This window comes from Numida meleagris, chromosome 4, assembly GCF_002078875.1.
Source record: "Numida meleagris isolate 19003 breed g44 Domestic line chromosome 4, NumMel1.0, whole genome shotgun sequence".
NCBI classification, from domain to species: Eukaryota; Metazoa; Chordata; class Aves; order Galliformes; family Numididae; genus Numida; species Numida meleagris.
This window is the reverse complement of record NC_034412.1, coordinates 70,802,347-70,823,482: the sequence shown is the minus strand read 5'-3', so window position 1 is coordinate 70,823,482 and position 21,136 is coordinate 70,802,347. Positions and strand designations below refer to the sequence as shown.

Genomic DNA, 21,136 nt, shown 5'->3' with positions numbered 1-21,136 from the left:
GGACAAGAGCCTAAAAGTTGTCTCAGTCCACTCACCCAAGACTCAGAGTTGTCTTAAAACAACCCGCAGACTTGTTTTAAGTAGATTCGGTGCAGAATTACATACAGATAGAGAAGAACTCAAATTCTTGACTGTAGGGTGTTCTAGAAATTCTTTAGTGCGATCCAGCCCAGGTAAATTAACCTCTTGTTGTCAGTGCTTAACAAGAAACTCTTGATGATTTTTCTTTAATACACGCTAAGGAAAAAGTAGTTTGAAGCTATGTTTATTTATTTTCTTCTTTTTTTGGAAAAAATTACTTCTGGTTAACTTTTTTTTTTATTTTTTCTTCTTGTCTTCATGTCTGCTTTGTCTTTTTGCTGTGTTGTTTTGGTGAATCTTTTAAAAAGTATCTCAAGGAAGAAATGCTTGGTTAAATTCTCTCCTCAGTTACTTTGGGGGAAAAAACGGGTCAGAAAAATATGTATTAAGTAACTCACTAGCAAAGTAACAGAACTTTGTTCATGTTCTCTTTGCTCGTTTGCAAATTGGCATGCTGGTCTAGTTATGAAGCTGCATAAGGAAAGTCTAGCAGGTGATTTTCAAATTCTTTCAATTCAAGACAGAGGATCCTGCACCTGCAGTATTGAGGTAATCAAAATGGTGCTTGTCTTTTGGTGAAAAGAACAAATTATAAGTGTGGCACAAAACCTAAAAACGAGCCACAAAATTATGCTCTGGCCTTGCAAAATTATTCTTTTCCCTTATTCCAACATTTCGCTGATACCTCCAAGTGGATCCCTAAATCCAAGAACAGATGTTTTAATACTCTTACTTTTGCTTTGTCAATACTATACGTCAGCAGGGAATTGCAGCCCGGCATTTACATTGCAAGCGCCAGGCTGCTCCGGGCTGCTGCTTTGCTCTTTGACCTCGTTCCTCCTTTGAAGACACTAACCCTGCGTGCTGGCGAGTCGTGCTGGGAGCTGCTGCCCTCAGCCCTGCCCGTGTTTGTCTTGCCATCTGCAGACAAGAAAAAAGCAGGCAAGTTCCAGCCTTTCAAGAAGTTATTTGGCAAACGGAAGAAAAGGGAGCCTGTGTCAGATTGCGAGGAAGCCAAACTGAAGCCGAGCCACTCCTTTGGGAACATCTGCAATGGTACCTTCTCCTCTGATGAAGAGCCAAACACTGAGCTGAGGTAAGTGTGTGTGTGTCGGCGGAGCAGCCTATGCAAACACAAAGCTTCTTGCCCCTGCTTTTGGGCAGTGCTTAATGGCAGATGGTTGTATGCTGGTTGTTAGGAAGTGGGTGCACCTCTTGAAACTTGACATGTGCTGCTGCAGAAACTGAGATCTCACTTCTTGCACGCTGTACTCGTTCCGCGGGTATACAGAAGAGAAACACCAGGGTTAAGCAGAAATGAATTTGAATCCAGCTCCATGATTTAGCATGTCTGAGCAGTAATATTAATGGCACCTCTGCTTTTAAAATTGGAGGAAGGGAACTTTGAGCTGGTGGCTACAGAAACTTTATTGCATACTTTTGGTATCTCTGGTTCGAAATAGAAATGTCCTCTTCGAATCTATCCCTCTATGGTTTTGCACTGTAATTAAACGTACTGCTTTTATTCTGCTCCTATCTGAATGTAAAGTAGAAGAAGGACGAGCAGGGAGAGAGACACCTGGTAATCAGATCCTATTCCAGTGACAAGAGGGAATAGAAAGAGAGCTTGAGAATTTGCCTCAGAAGTAATGGAAGGGAGTTCATCAATAAAGTTCTCCACAGGAACTGCATGGAATTAAGAAGTCAGCAGTCTCTAAATAGCAAGAGAAATGGCAAAAACAACAACTACTACAACAACAACAAAAAACCAACAGGCAAACACAAAAACAAACCAACAACAACAGCAACAAAACAATAGCAGCAACAACAACAAAATGAGATGCACAAACTAAGTGGGTTTATGTTTCACTTTCTGGGATGTTCAGATGTTTACTCCTGGTCAAAGCCTGTTTCTCTGGAAAAAGAGAAACTGCACTGGGGAGTGTGAGCATTTGAAAGTAACAGAAGACCTGAGAGCACCAATAAGCTGCACCAAATTGCTCTTCTCAATAAGTGAATGTATATCAGAAATGTGACCTGTGCATTATTTTCCGTGGTGCAGAATCACAGTTGTGAAAATACGATATTTAGGTATATAATATCACATTTATCTATCTATAAAGAAAGAGAGGTGTTTTGTTTCATTCTGTAAATCTTTGGTTTCCCTGTTGGTTTCTGCACTGCAGTCTTGTATGCCTCTTTGGCCTGTCTAAACTTAACAACTAACTTGACAGTTAGTCAAGTCGGAAGGTAGCTGTATAGTAGATGGGAGATCTGTCTGACTGTTGTGGTATTGCATTACTGTATGCACGATGCTGAGTGACTGTAGGAAGTTACAGTACCTTTTACCTCAAGAGCGAGCTGGTGAATAAGAGCAAAACAAAGGGCATCATCTCGCTCTTGGGGATTTCCTGTTCTGTGTAACTGAAAATTCAGTGCTGTGCCCAGAAACAAGTAGTGATGTGGGAGCTTGTCTTGCTGTGAAGTGAGGTGAAGATCACAGAATCATAGAATTGTTTGACTTGGAAGGGGCCCTTAAAGATCATCTTATCCTATTCCCCTGCAATAAACAGCTAGATCAGGTTGCTCAGAGCCTTGTCCAGCCTGATCTTGAATGTCTCCAGGGATGAGGCATCAACCACCTCTCTGGGCAACCTGTTCCAGTGCTTCATTACCCTTATTATAAAAATCTTTTTTCTTTTATCCAGTCTAAATCTCCCCTCTTTTAGTTTGAAACTATTTCTCTTTGTCCTATCACAGTAGAACCTTGCTTAAAGAGTCTGTCCCTTTCTTCCTTGTAGCCCCATGTTAGATACTGAAAGGCTGCTATCAGGTCTATCCAGAGAGTTCTCTTTTCCAGGCTGAACATCCCCAGTTCTCTCAGTCTGTCCTTGTAGGGGAAGTGTTCCATCCCTTTGATCATTTTTGTGGCCCTCCTCTGGATGCTATCCAACAGGTCTAGATCTCTCCTATACTGAGGACTCTACATCTGGACGCAGTAGTCCAGGTGAGGTCTCAGCAGCGCAGAGCGGAGGGGCAGGATCACCTCCCTCAACCTGCTGGTCACACTTCTTTTGATGCAGTCAATACAATTGGCTTTCTGGGTTGTGAGGGCACATTGCTAGCTCTTGTCCAGCTTCCCATCCACGAGTACCCCCAAGTCCTTTTTGGCAGGGCTGTGCTCTATCCTTACATCCCCCAGCTTGTATTGGTAGTGGAGGTGCAACTCAGGTGTAAGCCTTGCACTTGGCTTTGTTGAACTTCATGAGACTCTCTTGGGCCCACTGCTTGAGCCTGTCTAGATCTCTGTGTTTGGCATCCCATCCATCAGACATGTCTGCTACACCACACAGCTTGGTGTTATCCACAAACTTGATGAGGGTGCATTGACACCACTGTCAATGTCATTTATGAAGGTACTAAAGAGCATTAGTCCCAGTACAGGCCCCTGAGGGACACTTGTCACCGTCATTTGTCACTGATCTCCATCCAGACATTGAGCCGTTGACCTCTACCCTCTGGGTATGATCTTGCAGCCAGTTCTAATAATCCGTATACTTTCAAATGTTTGAGTTAAATGCAGAGATGAGCTACTTAAGTAAACTAATACATACAGATGTTTATAGATTGTCTGCCAGTAAGCACGTTATCATACTTTTCATTATTCTTATAGAAATTGACCAAAGCAAATACAAGTAATTAGTAGTATATTTATATAGCTAAATTCTGGAGTAGTTTATAAATCTGTTTGCTTCAAGCTCTAAGGGCGTGCAAAAATGGCATGTTTTAAAAAGTGTAGTACAAGTTCCAATTTTGAAAAAAAAAACAATTAACATTTGGGGATGTATTACAATCCCTTAATAGAGTTATATTTTTTCATTAGCCTGTAAAGTACATTAATTTGTTACTTGCAGACATTTCATGTGGACTTCTGTTCTGGGGAGGAGAGATTTGTTATTATGAAAATATAAGTATAGGCTAAGTAAGACATAAGCATTGCTTCTGAGACCGAAGCTAATATTTCACAGGGTGCTGTGTTGGTTTAGAAGCCTGCTCATTGTAAGTGTCTGAATCTCTAATGGAGGCTGCACCAACCAGGGCATGGAGACATGCGAGGAGCAATTCAGGTAATCTTACATCGCTGATTCACTATCAGAGTTGGATATAGTCTGGGAGTTCTGCCTGTCCATTCTTCCTTACGTCCATTTCCTGGACTCATTGGATACAAACAATGTGCTTGGTAACCTGGTGTATGCACTCTTCAACCTATATATTTATCTGCGTTGTATGGCAATTTCCAAGCAGGAGGTTTGTTACTGCAGTGTGTCTTGCCCTGCCTTGTGATAGACTGGAATTCATTTTTCTATTTTTATATTACTCTTTTCAAGTTAACGGAGTTGAAACTGTATTCATTAACTTTCTGTTCTAACCTTCTGAGCTGGGAGATAGAAGTTCTCATTACATGGCAAGTTCAATTGCATTTGTGAAGCTTCACTGAAGTCTTTGTTTTATTATTTGTCACTGTGGACACTAAGCAAGCATTGTGAGGAAACACCTAAAAAGTTTGCCATTCTGGGTTGGTGTGCAGAGGCAGCTGGGGAATTACATTTTCCTTAAATAGAAGGTATGGCAAAGTACCTTTACTTGGTCTCTCTGAATGCAGTATTTCGAAGGATGTGGCATTAAACCTGACAAGTCTTTAAGACAAGTGTGACCACATTGGTTTTCCAGGGAAAAGTCTCTCAGGAAACATCAGTCTATTGAGTGCACCTGTCCATGAAATGGGACCTTTTTATTTGTAAATCACCATCCAGTTCTACATAATCCTCATAAAACTGTTCTCCAATCACCTTCATAAAATCATCTTCATTAAGAGGAAATTACCTGAAGATTTTAATTGCCTCCATGCTGTGGAATGCAGCCTATGAAGAATGTGAGAGATTCATGGTCTTGTAAACAACTTTGCTTAGTATTTGCTGTAACTTTGTCAGCATGAGCTGCTGTTGAGACTGGCCCTGAAACACCTAGCTCTTTGGCCTCATAGAGCTGTGCCAGACTGTGCAGCAGTTACTTCTCTTCTAATGAATTCAGCTTCTTTTCTGCTTATGCAGACTACATACATAAGCAGTGTGATTTCTCAGGACACATTAGTTCTAAGCTATTTGCTTTTCAAGCTGTATCCCTGTTGCGCTTGATCAGATAATTAAGTGAGATAGTATAAATGCATTGTTTAATTTTGATTATTGTGGAAGCCAGAAGTATCCCCTTGCAAATACAAAGGATGGTTTCTGACAGTCATACCAGTAAAACTTCAAAGTTATTTTTCCTTGAGCATTGACATATTGCCAGGAGACCTCAGTTCTAGAGATGTAAACTGGATACTTGCAGAATTGAAGGAAAACCTTTGTAATAGTTACCCAATGTCTGCACTTGAAGACATACTTCAAGTGGATTTAAGGCATAGGATGAGTATTTCGCACAGTTCTCATAATTAGATTATATAGATAAGCAAAATAAGGAGTAAATAGATAATGAATCAGAGCTGTGGCAGGGTGCACACCATGTTCTCAAGCTGTGTCAGGAGTTTTATTGCTTCTGACTGGAAGTTCCCAGGAGAGCCACCCTAGGGTGGTGAATGCAGACAAAGAGCAGCAAACAAATCAGACCACACATCTGTACAGAGCTGCAAGGTGTGTGAGCAGCAGGCTCCTGAGAGAAACAGAAGTCTCCTACTTTGCCAGTGCTGGCCTTCTTCAAAATATTTTTTAGACGGAAAATAGTATGATAAAGATTATTGTTTACCTAAGAGTTATTTGACCTATAAATTTTAATTTTGCATTACTTTTGAAATTTGTGTCTCAATGGGCAAAAAGGGTACAAGCACAAATTTTCAAACAGTGAAAGGCAGGAAGCATAAATAGCAACGTAGCTAAATCACAATTTCTCTGATGGACTGAAATTTGAGAAAGAAGCCCACAGAAAGTGGAAACTAATGGTGAATTTCAGGGATGTAAAGGATTAGGAGGAGTTGTTCTGAGTTACTGATGGGAGGACTAAGCAAAGAGTTCCTACCACTGTAAGTGAGGTGGGAATGATGGCAACAAGCGATTGCATATATAGTTTCAGTCCCTTTTTAGCTTTCATCTTCATTTAAAAAAAAAAAAAAGGCAGAAAAATACCCCCCACCCTAGTTGTACTTTTAGTATTGTGTCTATTTTTAGTCAGTGTGAACTTTGTTCCTATGAGTGCAGCTTATATTGAGTTCATGCATACATGGATAGGGGTGTCACAGCTTTGAGAGAACACATGTTCCAAATAAAATGCTGGTTCTTCTGGCAGGTACTGAAGGGGACCTGTATTCGTGCGCTTGTTTTCACAGAAGTTAGAGGTAGCAGAGGTTTGTTGTGTGCTAATCCACCCTTTCTGTGACTGTTCCCAGATGAGCATGTACTTCAGAAAACAATGATTTTGTAAATGATGCATTCAACTTGGAAATTTCTGCAGGTAACTGTGGTCTTCTCCTCCTCCAATAACAGCATATTATGTTAGGTCTAGGGGATTATACCATTTACTCATTATTACTCATCTCTTTTATCTTCATTTTAGCTTCTGAATATTTCATTTTCAGTTTGCGTTTCATGTGAATAAGAACCAGCTCATCTGTGTCAAATATGGCCTTTGTTAACTAACTGCTGATCAATGGCATTCAGTCTCATTGTAATAGAGACTGACCTGAAAAATGAATGCAGTTATATTTTTGTCATTTCTCAGGTGACTCTTGTTATTGCTAAGGTAATTATTTGACACGTACCTTAAAATAATATGTGGTGATTAGTTAAATAAGGCAAAACATTATGATAGGAGAAACTTCCCAGTCTCTTTCTGGACTTCATATTGCCTTCTGAGCAAGCCCAGCCCCTACTGTGATGGCATGTTCACCTTGCTGCTTACATTTCCTTGCTGGTTGCATGGGTGATAGAGTTCATGTGAACGGCCTCCCTCATGTTACTTTGAGAGGGATAGTGAAGAGAGTAGGACAGTTGTTAAGGTCTTCTTCTCTTAGTGTTGATCTGTACTACCTGTACATACTAGATTTGGTGTAGGTGACAGCCAGCAGGACATGCAGATTTATATTTGTGCTCCATGCCACCCCACGGATTTCATTCAAGGCTTGATCCCAAGATACAGGAAGTCTGTTTTCAGTATCTCATTTAGATAGACTATTATAAAGCAGACATATCAAAGTACCTGTTAGCATGCAGTCTTTTCTAAAATTTCTAGAAGCAGCTCATTACATTTTCAAGTATTTATAAAATAGTTTTGTTTCTACTTTCAGCTTAAACTTGTGCATAAACTTTTAATGTTTATATATATACATATTTTTTTTCTGCATGACTATTAAAGCATTTGATCTCATGAAAGTGATTCACCAACAGCTCAGCTGTTGAGTTTCTAAATTTGAGAGTGGGGAGGAGGAAACCCAACCATCTATAAATGATAATTTGTAGAAATCTGCTTTGTTAAAATAGGAAGAATAAGAAAACTTTTATTTAATGTATTTTTTTTCCCATGGTGAAAGCCTGCCTTCATTGGGGGTGCATTAGAGCAGTAGTGCTTGGTGTGCATCTTTTCCTGGAGCCTTCATATTAGCAGCATGCTGGTTGAATTAAGTATCCCCTTCAATCCCAAGCAAAGTGATGCACAGACCTTTTAAGGCTTTAAGAAACAAGCATGCTTGAATTTTCCTCACTTGTGTCAGCGGACACAGATCTATGTTGAACAAATTTCTTATTTCTGGGGTATGAGGTATATCATGGGAATAAAGGGATGTTCCAGGACAGAGAAGGTTGTGGCAAAGAGCAGCTTTGCTCTCACCAGTCTATTTGCATGTATTCTTGTAGAGGATTTATTACATGCGGTGGTGAAACTAGGGTTGTTCCTCCTTTTCTCTAATTTATGTTGCAGCTGAGCAGCACAAGAATAGGTTTCACAATCACTTTATGAGCAGCTATTTCTGATCTGTACTGAGTGGTGGGAAGACTGCAGAAAGCCTTCCTGAAATGGTTCCAGGTGTCTTTACTGAACATAAGACATAAGTCTAATGTCATGCTTAGCATTTTTCTTGGTACCTCAGCTATTGTTTTTCTCCCCTCTCTTACTAACTTCATTGTGCTTCGGAAGCTTTGTTCTCAGGTATGTGAGCTAGGACTTTCCATCTCCTGTTGCAATTTTATCACTTACTAGTAATTTGCATGGAATGCCATCGCGTTATCTTTATTATTTTTTTTCAGCCATCAGACATAAAGCTGCTTCATTATGTACACCATAGTTTGTATAAGATTTTGAGATCTCTTCAGTACACCTTCTCAGTGTCTCAGTCCTCGACAACATGTGTAGTGGATTCCCAGGTCAAGTGTAACATCCAGACCATTTAGAGTTCTGCTGCTTCCACTCCTCTGTATTTCTGTGATAGCTTGTGAGTTTCCTACAATCCTCAAGTTATGTTAGTTGCTGAATTGCTGGAAACCAGAGTGCTGCCTTTCTTTGCACTGTATACTGACACTTGGAGGATTTGGTGAATAGTTACATTAAACTCGTATGTCAAGAATTATCTTGTATGATGTCATTATCTTCCCATGGGGGAGCAGCAACAGTAGGGCTGCTCCCTGAAGGAAGGCAAATTTGGCACTGAAGCAATCCCACAGCAGGGTAGGGGCCTTGCTACCAAGAGTCCAATCTCACAGTACAAGGGTAGGGTAGAAAAGTAAGGATAGCAGGGACAGATCCAAGTCCAATCACATGCACAGATAAGACAATATCTGGATGATAAGGCAGTCCTAGGCTGAGCGAGGAAATCAGTCTGTAGGTCAGGGTTGGGATCAGTTCCACAGTGAGAATACAGGGCAAGCCAGGAAGCCAATCTGCTGATTGAGGTCTGGATTTAGAATTAAAACTCACATTCCAACACTATGTAAACAGGTGAAAGAAAATAGCTACAAATGCAGCTCAGAATTACAGTCCATTTTAATCTATTAAAGTATTAATGTATCTCTGTAATGACTAGAAAATACAGTTTTTGTTTTTCATCTCTGGCTGCCCTGAGGACATTCACAAGAGAGAAAGAGAGCTGGAATCTGATTTCTTTTTTTAAAACAAATTAAGTAAAGGCAAGCTATCTCTGTACCTGTGGTTTCCCTGCAGCACTACAGCGCTATTCTGGCAGGTGACTCTCAGATGTTTCTGAAGGGATTATAGAAAGGGTCAATACCTGGCTAAAACACATTTGTTCTTGCATTGCATACTTAGTGAATTTTTAAGTGTTAAAAATGGCCAAATCTTAAAAAGTCAGCTCTTCTTGATTGGTTTTATAGAACTGGTTTCTATTATAAATTTAGAGCAGTGGAAATCATGAGACTGTTTTTCATGCGGTTGTTTTTTTGAGTCTGAACATGAAAGAACAGAACAACGCCTTCTTTTCCTTTATTTTCCATTTTCTATTTCTAACTCTTTAATATCAGAGTGGGAGGAACAGTTATGAGACTCTGAAGAGGCAATTCGTGGTGCCACATTTCTGAACGACAGTAATTCATCAATGTGGGATTATGCAAGAGCTGAGAGCTGACTGTTAACCTGCTGGCAAAACTTTCTCTTTTTGAGGACATCACATTTGTCTTTGAGAGGAAAAGTAGCTCAGGAGGAAATTAGGTAAACTTAGCCTTGTATTCTCTGTAGTGTCACCCCTGTACCTACCATGGTGTATTTACAGGTGCAGTCCCACAGTAGTATAACTGGATCAAAGTCCAGACTGCACTTACCATACTCTTTCCCGCAGTTCTCTGGACGTGTGTCCCAGCCACCTCCTGCAGCTGGCACAGGTGCATAAGCCAGTCTCCTCTCAGCCACACCAGGAAGTTGTGGGATTAATTTTTTTTCCAAGTTAGTTATTTACCTAAATAAGTTTCCTCAACTGTTTCACGTGAACCACTAAGCAGGCATAAAAGAAGTGACCGGCACACGTGGGAAGGAGGATAAGGGAAGAAAGGGTAATACCTCACCCAGTCATAGTGTGGAGTAGCCAGAGCTGATAAAACATCCCATGCTGTACAGACACAGTGCATAGTCATGGACAACTGATGGAGATCCAAAGAATAATATCCCCTTTTGCTCTTGTTCTTAGTATTTTTCTGAGGAAAAAAATTAGTCTTGTATTTAGGGATCTATAATGAGATGAAAGTAGAGCAAAGAAAGCTGAGAGAATTCCTAGAATTTAAATTTACCTTTGCTCCAACTGTAAAAAAAAAAAAAAAAAAAAATCAATTTTGAAAATTTGTGTATTGAAAGTGAAACTGGAACAGAATACTTAGGTAACAACACATCTTCAGAGATAAATTCTTTAAGGATTTGCTGTAAGTGGTGTGCATTTTGGAATAGCACATCCATAATTCATTTAATTCAGTCAGGTTTCTAGAAGTGAGTCAGATTATGTTTCAGTTATTTTCAGCACAAACAGCCTCTGAAGTGTCATCGTCAGTATTACTTACAGAAATACGTAGCAGTTGATGCTGTTGTTTTCCCAGATCTCTTGGAAGTGACATGGCAGTTTGAAACTGAGCTACAACTTCCACCATGGCTACAACTGTAACCCATTTCTCTGACACACCTTGAATCTATCAAAAGCTGTTCCTGGTGCCCACATGCCCTTTAATTGAGGAGAGGGCTTTCTGAAACAGTCTGTAGATGTGAATTGGGAGGATTCTACTGTATAAAGGCTTCTGAGAAAACCTTCAGCTGTAAGAATGGTAGAAGAAATAAAGGAGAATCGATTATTCCTTCTGTATTATGACTTAAAAGAAATTCAATCTTTCTAAAATTAGAGCACAAGGAGAGTGAAAAAAAAGGGGTGGAAAAAGAACCTTTGTGATATAATCTGTCAGACTCATAGCTGGAAAGACTTGAAAGAATCCAAATAAGTAAAATAAGAGACCTTTCAGAAAATTCAAATAGTCTGGAGATCACCTTAAATGCTATTTAAACTCACCTGTAGAAGAAACAAAGTTACTACAATGTCAGAATATGCTTTTTCTGATGTACTTTAGCCTAGAAGGACATTTAAGAAGAAAAGTTAGTCCATTTTTACTGGTTATTGGACATAGGGCTTTCAGAATTTCTCAGTCATGCAGTGCTGAAATGTCCAGTGTATCTGAAGCATGTTTTGAGTGGATACAGAAGAGAGAGGTCCCGGGTTAATTCACTGCAGGATTTCATGCAAATGTTTCAAGTTCTGACAGTTTTTAGTATGTTTGTTTTGGTAGGAAGTTAAAAAACAGAAGTTTTCAAAATACAGGTTTGGCCTCAGCTCTATAGAACAGAAATAAGCAATGTTGTTTTCATTCTTCTTCATCTTGTAATAAGGCAGAGCCTAAGCTGAAAGCAGTGGGTGTATGGGAGAATATCAGAGAGATGCTGTAGATGCTCAGCATGGTCCTAACCAGCCAGTGCGGCCATTTGTCAGAGATAGGGTACTGAGCTGGTTGGACTTTCCATCTTGATGTTTCTATCATTGCAGGACACATAAAGCTCCCAAGCTCTTTCACATGATCTGGTGTCCCAAAGGAGGCTTTTCAGTGACGTTTTTGTAAGTCTGGTCACACAGATCAGAACACAGATTTGCATATAGCCAAACCTTGGTGTACTGTGCATCTCCAACAGGAGATTTTTTAGATGAGCTACCGGCAGGAGGTGAGATCTGACCACCAAGGTTTTCCTCAGCTCTGTAGCAGAACGAGGAAGTGCCGTGCCTGCAGCTGTGAGCCAGACAGTCCACTGGCGCAGACCTCAACAGTCTCTCTTCTTTTCCATTTCAGGCATTCAGATTATTGGGAAATTCCTGTAGTTGTCAGTTCCTGCTCCTGGACAGCTGGAGCTTTGGGATTTGAACTGCTAGTGAATCCTCCTCAGTTCAAAAGTTGCAGGTTGGCTCTTCCCCACTTAGATATTAACAGATGTGTTGGTAAGGTCAAGCACCGTTGGCAAACAAATCACTGGACTCTTTTGGTACCTGAATTGCAACCATTGCCTACTAAATAGTTGTAATGAACAAAGGGATAGGGATAAACGTGAGATGTTTGATGATACTTGTACGGCAACAAAAATTCTGTGTAAAGGGAATGTCAGTGCCATGTGCACAATGAAGTGATGCGAGACAAAGCTGTAAGAGGCTGAGCCATGGTATTGCTAGAAGAATCTTTGAGAGAGGACCTTCTTTGGAGCACAGTGTGAACTGGATTGTGCATCTTCAGCAGATCTCTTTGCTTAAGGGTAAATTTTGAACTGTAAATTCAGAAGACACTGTAATTGCCTTCTGCACCTGCTGCAGTTTCACATATTGAACCATGCAAATGGAGGAGTGGTTGGCATGGCCTGATTTGTCAAATTTTGCATATTCCCCTCAATTTTGGTTGCAGGCAAAGGTCCGTGAGAACACAGACTTGTATTACCTTTGTTGGATGTAATGCTGGAGCTATTAGTTAAAACTCACTTAAATAGTTATATTAAGAAAAAAAAAACAGCTTTCACTGAGCTTCGTGTCACAACCCTCATTTCGCAAGCCAGACCTGCAGGGATTTTGTCTCCATTCAGAGGACATTTCTGAAACTGTAGTTCATGGTCTGGTTCTTGGATGGCCAAGGAAGGTAGCTTTCTGTCGTGTCTTCCAAGGCCATGCAGTTCTGCCACAGCTCTGTGTACAGGCTGAGTCATGATGATTCAGTACAGAAACCCTTTTGGAAGACAGTTTAAAAATATACTTTTATGGTTTCTCTAATGGAAGGTTTCTAAAAGAAGGCATATTATCCTTGGCAGCTAAAGGCAATCAAGTTGAGGTTTCTATTTTAAAAAAATCTAGAATAGTGTATAGCATCAGTTAAATACTCTCCCTCTTTGACAGCTAAAAATGCTATGAAATATCAAACAACTCTTTGCTTGATTGCATGCTGATTTGTTTCAAATGAAGCGTGTTGTTCAAATAGTAATTTTGGATTAAAAAAATAGTTTCCCAGTTTTTCCTGTGCTTGAGTGCAGGGTGGAATGATACAGCGAACTCTGTGTGTGTTCTTCCCAAAAGCTTGGATGATATATTTCATGAGCACAGATATATCCTATATATAAAAAAAAAAAAAAAAAAAAAAAGTTGTGGAAGGCTATGTTCCTATTATTTTCAGGCTCCCTGTAAAAAAATCTCATTATAAATCCCACAGATACCTTACACAAGGGCTGCTCCACAAGCAGTGGTTCCTGTTTTATTATCTTGGTCTGTGACATCAGAGGCGGCTGCTGGTGGTATGACAGTAGAGGCTGAACCTTCCCACCAATATTCAGTTACATTTTGGTCCTGTGCAACAGATGGCAGCGGAGGGGCAATCTGACAAAATGGTGTCTGACATGGAAGTGCATGTGAGGTAAAGGTATGTCACTGAATTCCTCCACGTGGAAAAAATGGCACCCACTGAAATTCATTTAGACTAGCTGATAATTTATGGAGACCAGACAGTGGATGTGAACGCAGTGAGGTGGTGGGTGGTGCATTTCAGCAGTGGTGACAGTTGGTCACCTCTGCTGGTACAGATTTTTACAAGTGTGGCATGCAGGCTCTTGTTCATGGCTGGTAAAAAAAAAATACATAGCTCATGATGGTGATCGTATTGAAAAACAGTATTTTGTAGCTGAGAATTTACTTTATCAATAGTGTTATTGTTCTCTCTGTATCGTGTTTTCCATGGAAATAAATAGGAGGCATTACTTCAGAGCGTCCTACATAATATAATCAGAGTTATTCTGACCTTTATAGCATTTCTACTTGATGAGAAAATAGTGATTATTATTTTAAGAAATGATGGTCATATCCTAGGGGAAAAAATACAAACTTAACAAGTTGAATACATTCCATAATACATGAATAGAACTATATTGTATGCTATTAAACTACTAGCGCATTTTTAAAGGGAGATAAAGAGAGTGTATGGATTTTCTTAAGTATCTGAGGATTTAATTTTGTTTGTTTGTTTGTCTTTTTCTTACCTCGCTCTCTGAAAGGATCCGCCTTCCTTGCTTCTGCTGAGATACTACTTTATGTTGTCCTCTACATCTAGTAGGTTATGTTGGTTAGACTGGTGTAAAAAAGTTGTTTGGTGGTGGTGTTTTTTTTCCCCCAAGTTTGTAAGTTTGTTGAAGCTGTAAATGGATTCAGTGGAGTTGCAAATAGGTTATTAAATTGAAAGGTTTAGGAACTCTCACAAACATTTGTTTTTAATTCTCAGTTTTCTTGAAGAGCCTTTAGTTTAATCTCTTTCTCATTGGTTTACAGCACACATACAAGTATGTTGTCCCTGATGCACTCCCTACCTTTGCAACTGTGTCAAGTTCAACAGTAACATATGGGCATCTCTCTCTGTTTGTTGCTAATAAAACATATGTGGGATGGTCTGATATCCTTGTATCAGTTTGATAACATTTTATTGTCAGTGTGATTATACTCAAGGTGATAGAAATGGCTAAGTAATGAGCTTGACAAGGTTGTTCTTTAGAAGTAGGCTAGTATGGTGTATTACCTCTGCCTGTGTTAGTGCTACCTTTGCTTTGGACCTCCTGTCCTTCTTTTTTAACTTCTGGCTAAGCATGAAAGCAGGCTTTTTAAGTATGCAGTCTGGTAACTTATGCATCATCATCTACTCTGTATCCCAAAAGTAGCGTTTAGATCTGAGGCTTCTAAGGAAAATTAATTTAACCTTTCAACATTCCTATTTAAAACATCCCACTTTACATCCTCCCAAAGAGAAAAACTGTATGAGAAGGAATCATCAGTCTTTTGGTAACAGAGATTTGGATACCTCTCTTCTGATAATGTTCAAAGCTTTCATATAGAGGACAGATGGGAGGGAAAATCTATACAGCAGCACAGTTATGATATGAAGAGACCTCTCATAAATTCATTGCTGTACTTTTTAACTGTTTTCCAGGTCTTCACATTATTCGATGGGCAGTCGAGCTTTTTCCCATGACAGTATTTTTATACTTGATGGGAGAACAGAGAGTGAACAGACCATCCAAGCAATGTCACAGGAGAACGTTTTAGGAAAAGTCAAAACTCTTCAGGTAAGAAATTGCAAGTGGAAAAAGTATTTAAAATATGGTGGAAAATGGTCTCTGGAGCTCCAGAATATATTAAGTGTAAATAAAGGTGGTTTGCTTTCTTATTGGCCTGGGGGTTGTTTTTCAGCTGTGTGAATTATCTGGCCAAAAGACTTGTTAACAATTTGGATAATTTGCAGGAGGTCTGGGTTTTGGTCTTGAAAGGTACAGTAGTGATGCTGCAAGCACGAACCTGCATGGGTGTCTGCATCTTGTGGAATTCATATGAATTGAACTCATGGGATTGACATCTCCTGATCCTTATGCCTTGGGTGCAGATGTGGTGGGGAAAAAAAAGGGGGGAGGGGAGGGCTCAGGTGACAGCAAATGGCCTATAGAGTGAGAATTCTTCGCAAAGCTCATTTCAGTATCATTTTGTACTAATTACATTTATTTCACAATCTTTTTCTCCCTGTTCTTTGGGTAGTACTCACAAAAGGCAGATATGTGTAACTCTCCAAAGTAAGCGGTACATCGGTAATTACATACCCAATTCAGTTGGGTATTTGCTTTGAAAGAGCTTTACATGACCTGCTTTCCCATCCTCTACCTAAGTTTTTGTTTTACTTCTTGTGTATCTGTAAGATTCAAAGCTTATGCTTTGATGATGTCTGTGCTTATCTAGACCTTGAAAGAGCTGTTCTTCGGGAGCACATATCAGTTTATTGCTGAGAATTGCTGGCATGTTCTGTCCAATGCTGGTAAATTTTTAATGCTGTGTAGGTGCCACTACCCTGTAGATGACTAGTAAAATACCAATGATTTCTTTTACCTCCAAACTGCTAACTGGCATCCAGCTTTTCCCATGAGTGAAATACCAAGCAAAATCTCAGGATGTAATTGTTCCTTTTTTTCCTGTACAGCACTGTCAGCAAACATAGCACTTGAATGGCATTGACTGTGCTGACTGTAGGTAAACTTTGAAGTAGAAACCATGCTAGGATGGCTCCAATTTCTCTGTGCTGTTTTTTTCAGCTTAAATTTCCCTGTGTCATTTAGATTTAATGCATGCTACTTGCTAGGCTAGATGTCATATTTTAAGTGACTGCTGGCTCTGGGCAAAGATGTGGGGTAGTTGGACCTGACTTGCAGAATGCTTGTGTGTCCTTAGTAGACAAAGCCCACTGACTTCAGCAGGCAGCTGTGCCCTCCTTACCTGTTGGATCTTGTCTTAGCTTCAGTACGTTAGCTTTTCTCTTAATACCTTTTCTCTTTGAAGTTTAGCTCCTTCTGCTTCTGAACACCCTACAGTTTCCCATGAAAATTTTTGCCTTCATTCTTGTGAATGCCCATCCCTGGAAGCATTCAAGGCCAAGTTGGAAGGGACAACCTGATCGAGTGGATGGCAACCCTTTCCATAGCAGGGGCATTGGAACTAGTCCTTAAGATCTGTAAGGCCCCTTCCAGCCCAAGCTATTCTGTGATTCTATGATTAAACTTAGAGAAATGCTCAAAATTAAGAGTTACTGTAGTTGCTAACAACCATCTTCATTAAGCAAATGGTAACTCAAGAAACTTAAAATAGTCATTCTTGAAAGCTACAGCAAGAATAGCCAGTGATACACAGTTTTGTTTGTGTGAACTTTGCATAAGCTTTTATTTTTTGGTGGCTACTGACATGTATTTTAGGGTGAGTATTGTTTTGGCTGCCTAATTTCAAAAGTGTGGTTACTTTATTTAAAATCAAAAAACAGGGGGCTCATTCTTAGCATTTTAACATAGCTGCCACCCAGCCTGTAACAGTATCTCTGATTCAGTTTTTCCTGTTCTAATGGGGATGGTGACATCCAGAGCAACCCATTCAAATGGAAAGAAAATGGATAATAAATTGTAAATGGCACTTGAAACTATTTGCATCTTTATGCAGATGTTATATATCCATACAAATGTCCGTGGATTTTTTCATAACCCAAAATGAAGGGTCCTTATAATGAGCTTGGGGCTACCTCTTACATGTGCAAAACCTCCTGTCCAGGACAGGACTGTCTGCATTACCATAGCCGTGATTTGCACAGCTTTCCCTGAGTTTTAGGACAAGATCATGCCAAAATCTCGTTGCGCATTTTTAGGTGGATTTTAGAATTGGATTGAAGGTCTGACTGGTTATTCAGACTGCTATTCCTTTCTGAAGGTTTTATGCAGTTATCACTTCACACCCCTTCCTTTTTTCTGATGGAGTATTCTGAAAGGCAAATGTTTTTGTTGCATGATTTTTCAGTCACAGAAAATACTGATAACCTGTCTCCAATATCAGAACTTGTTATCTGTGTTGAAATCCCATTCTGCGGGCTCACTCCCACTGGGAATGTCTGTACTTTTTCGAGTGGTAGAATCATCTAGGTTGGAAAATACCTTCAAAATCATCAAATCCAACCATCAACCTGACCTTCCAAGTCCCATCACTAAGCTATATTCCTTATTGCCAAGCCCACATATCTCTTAAGTACCTCCTGGAATGGGAACTCCACCTCTTCCCTGAGCAGCCCATTATGGCATTTGACAAGAGCAAGAACAAAGTGGAACAAGGAGTCAGTCATCTCTTCTAAAGCACTTCCAGTTTCTGTTTACATGGAAAGATGGCCCTCAGTATGGGAGTGCTGCTAGAATTCAGAGCCCTGTGCTGACTCTGAATGTACTGTGCTCCAAGTGGAGACCAAAACCTCTGCGGATTTTAACAATTTTCAGGAAATTGTGAGTGATGATACAGTAAACATTCATGGAAATCTTGAATCTTTGTTGAAAAAGATATCATGCTGACAAGCCCAATTGATATGTTATGAAAAGGGTTTTGAAATCAGAATAGAGACACAAGCAGTTTAATACTGATGATGCTGGATCTCATTCTGCTGACCACTGAAGTGTTTCCCCATTCTCACCTTGCATTTCATCTGCCTTTGAAGTGTTGATGAACTCACAAAAAGAGCTGTGAAAAGATGCAGGACTGATGCAGCTGGTTCAGTTTCTTACTGTAGAACTTCTTTCTTTTGGTTCTATATTCAAGGTAAACTAGTTCTTCTGGCACAGCTCTAATTTATTTTTATTGATTTTCAGATTAGCAGCATTTATCTTATCAGGCTTTCCATAAATGCATTTGGTCATGTTCTGAGGTTTTAGTGTGTGCTAGAATTTGAGCTGAGAAAAGAATGACTTATTGTTAACCTCAAGTAGGCTTTGTGTATCTCGAAGCTGTTATTTCTTGCTGGTTCAAGCCATCTATTATTGTAAAAGCAGTCATTTCTTTGTCCTTTGGATCTGCCAAGATTTATCATTACCTAGTTTTTAAGATCAAGTGTAAAAGTCTAGCCTGAACCTGCTTCTACCAAAAGACCCTTGGTACTCTTAATGCTGAACTCATTTAATTCCTCAGAGTCTGGTGCTTTACTTATCCAAGACTCTGAATGAGAACTAAGGAGCATTTAAATCCTAAATCCAGCAGTGTATCAGAACAAGCCTGAAAGAGACTCTGGAAGCTTCCCTTTATGGGCTTGCCTTTCATAGGCTGGTGTGTTTTTTTTATTCTTTCTTGAAAGTATGTTAGATCAGTCCCCTCCTATTTTGCAGCTGTGATTGTAGATCTTACTGATTATATTTGCCAGAAAAGGTTAACAAAAGAGCAAAAGATGGTTTGTTTCAGACCCACCAAAAAGTTAGCAAGTAAAATGGAAACCTGTTTTCAGTGTTAGTATCTTGGTGTACTTACACCGCTGTCTCCCCTTTGCTGTGAGAGTACTGTGGTGTGGCACTGCTCTACCCCTGCAGGCAGGAGGACAGCTTGTTCTCTACCTCCTGCCTTCACTGAACGTATCTCTGGCATCCCTCAGGCAGTGGCAGTAAGATGCAAGAAATAGTAAAGGGTGAGTATGTCTTAGAACTTACTGCATCTAGGAACTTCTGGGTAAATGTTTTCAGTTTATGTGGCTAAATGGTTTAAAGCAAACGAACCATCCATTCTAAAACATCATTTATTACAGTGTTTCATTATGATAAAAACATGTTTTGGAGATCTAGGCTTCTTGGTCAAATTCTAAGGAACCAAATTTTAAATTCAAATTTCACTGGCTTTGTACTGATGAATGTCCTGGTAATATTTTTGTTGTTGTTGTTGTCAGACTGATCGGTTTTGGAACCCATTTCTTTTAGTCATTAACACACCATAGCTAATGATCAAGCCAGGGCTTCCCCTGCTGTGCACTGCACATGTATTCTTCCAACCTGTTCCCCATTGCTCTTTGTATTTGCGATTGTCCAGACCTCAGCAAGGCTATAAAGCTGTTTGTTAAACCTCAGAGCTATTATCTTTTAACTCGATGCTCTTCATTTTATAGAATTGGGAGTGAGTTTTCACTAAATGATTGCCCAGCTTTATATTTTCTTAAATCACTTCTTCAGTGTCAGTATTTTCTAGTGCCAGTGCATCCTAATTTTTTTTTCTTTACGTTTGACAATTTCTACTTTATAAACTGGATTTATTGCTTTTTACTAATCATTCTAGCATTTCTGGGACACATCCCCTTATTCTCTCTTCCTTCTTTCTATTTATAAAAGCTCATAAAGCAATTAAACATTCATAAAAGGTTTCAAATTCCTGTTGACTCCAGAAGTGCTCAGGTGACACAAATCCTAGGAGCATTTATGACGGTATTGGTAGTGTCGGCCCGCTCTGTTCTTACACATTCTTGAGTCATTTGATTTTTTTTTATCATTATGAGAAACTGTGCAGGGCCAAGCGGGATTTCAGTGTTAAGGCTGTTCTGAGGACATGTATTATTGATGAACTAGTAATTTCACAGTAACTTGTAACTAGAAAGCGTAATTTATTTATATACATGGGCAAACAGGCATGAAAAATAGGTATTTGAGTTGAAGGCAAAATATTACAACAGTTCTTCTGAGAATTGTTTAAATAGGATCAGCTAGAACAGTGCTCTCTATCTTAATGATTTAAAACTAAACAGAGAAAGTAGCTCTGTGGATCTGGGTTGGATTCAGTCCAGACACAGAGCCATAAGAATGATGTGGTTTCAGGGGGCTGAATCCAACATGCATGCAGGCAGGCATGTACCCAGAGGAAGAGCCAAATTTGAGTGAAAGAGGAGATGTGCAGCCTCTGCAGGAGGTGTTCATCTGGGCACACTGCTGGTTAATACGGAAGGTTTGTTCTGTGGCATTTCCTATGTGAACACAAAGAATGCTTTGAAAGTTGAAGCTTTTTAATTCACCACAGGTGCCAAGTAACGCAGAGCAATTTCACTTCGGAGTTTTATTTTTGAAGCTATTAATGTTAAGCTGGTATAAAGATGTTGGTTCGGTAGCATCACGTTCTAGCAAATTATTTTGCATGAAGTAAAACTGGGTCTGCGTCATGGTCATTACTGAGGAAGATTTTAAAAATGGAATGAATGCAAAAGTATAAACTTTTTTCTAAGTTCCCAGTATTTCTTTGGCTTTATTAACTAAATGCATTATTTGCAACTGCAGTACAGAATATCTTAAATAAAGCAGAGGGGTCGTGACCCCAAGGTTGTGTTTTGGTAAGTGCTGTGCTGTACACAACCATCTTGGAGGTGGACCTCCTGCACCGTGCAGCATGTAAGGGTCTGATCCTGTGCATGGCGGAGTGAAGTCACAGGGCCAAGGCCACAACTCCCTCCAGTGAAGCCAGCTGGTGGGCACAGGTGGGCAAGAAGAGATGAGGGTACAGATCCCCTAGGGGAGGAGTAGCCCCAGCAGGCTTGGTTCTGATTCCTGTAGAGATGAGATGGAGGCAGCTGTGATTTCCCGTGCACAGCTTTGCCCCATGCTGAATGGCACCTTGCTCACAGCCACCTGCTTTGGATGTGAACAGATACACTTATGCACCTCTTGAATC

At 39.9% G+C, this 21,136-nt stretch overlaps 1 protein-coding gene across 6 annotated transcripts in view; it reads left to right on the top strand.

The window, feature by feature from the left end:
- Nucleotides 1-21,136, top strand: part of KIAA1211 (KIAA1211 ortholog) — a 114,147-nt gene that overhangs the window by 75,812 nt on the left and 17,199 nt on the right. For 4 of the 6 annotated variants that reach the window (XM_021396080.1, XM_021396082.1, XM_021396079.1 and 1 more), the window contains 2 exons: nucleotides 1,009-1,177; nucleotides 15,096-15,231. In XM_021396080.1, the coding sequence (XP_021251755.1) occupies nucleotides 15,112-15,231 (120 nt within the window). In that variant the 5' untranslated portion in view covers nucleotides 1,009-1,177; nucleotides 15,096-15,111. Of the gene's footprint in view, nucleotides 1-544; nucleotides 631-1,008; nucleotides 1,178-15,095; nucleotides 15,232-21,136 lie in introns of all 6 variants that reach the window. The other 2 variants (XM_021396083.1, XM_021396084.1) reach the window with 2 other exon arrangements.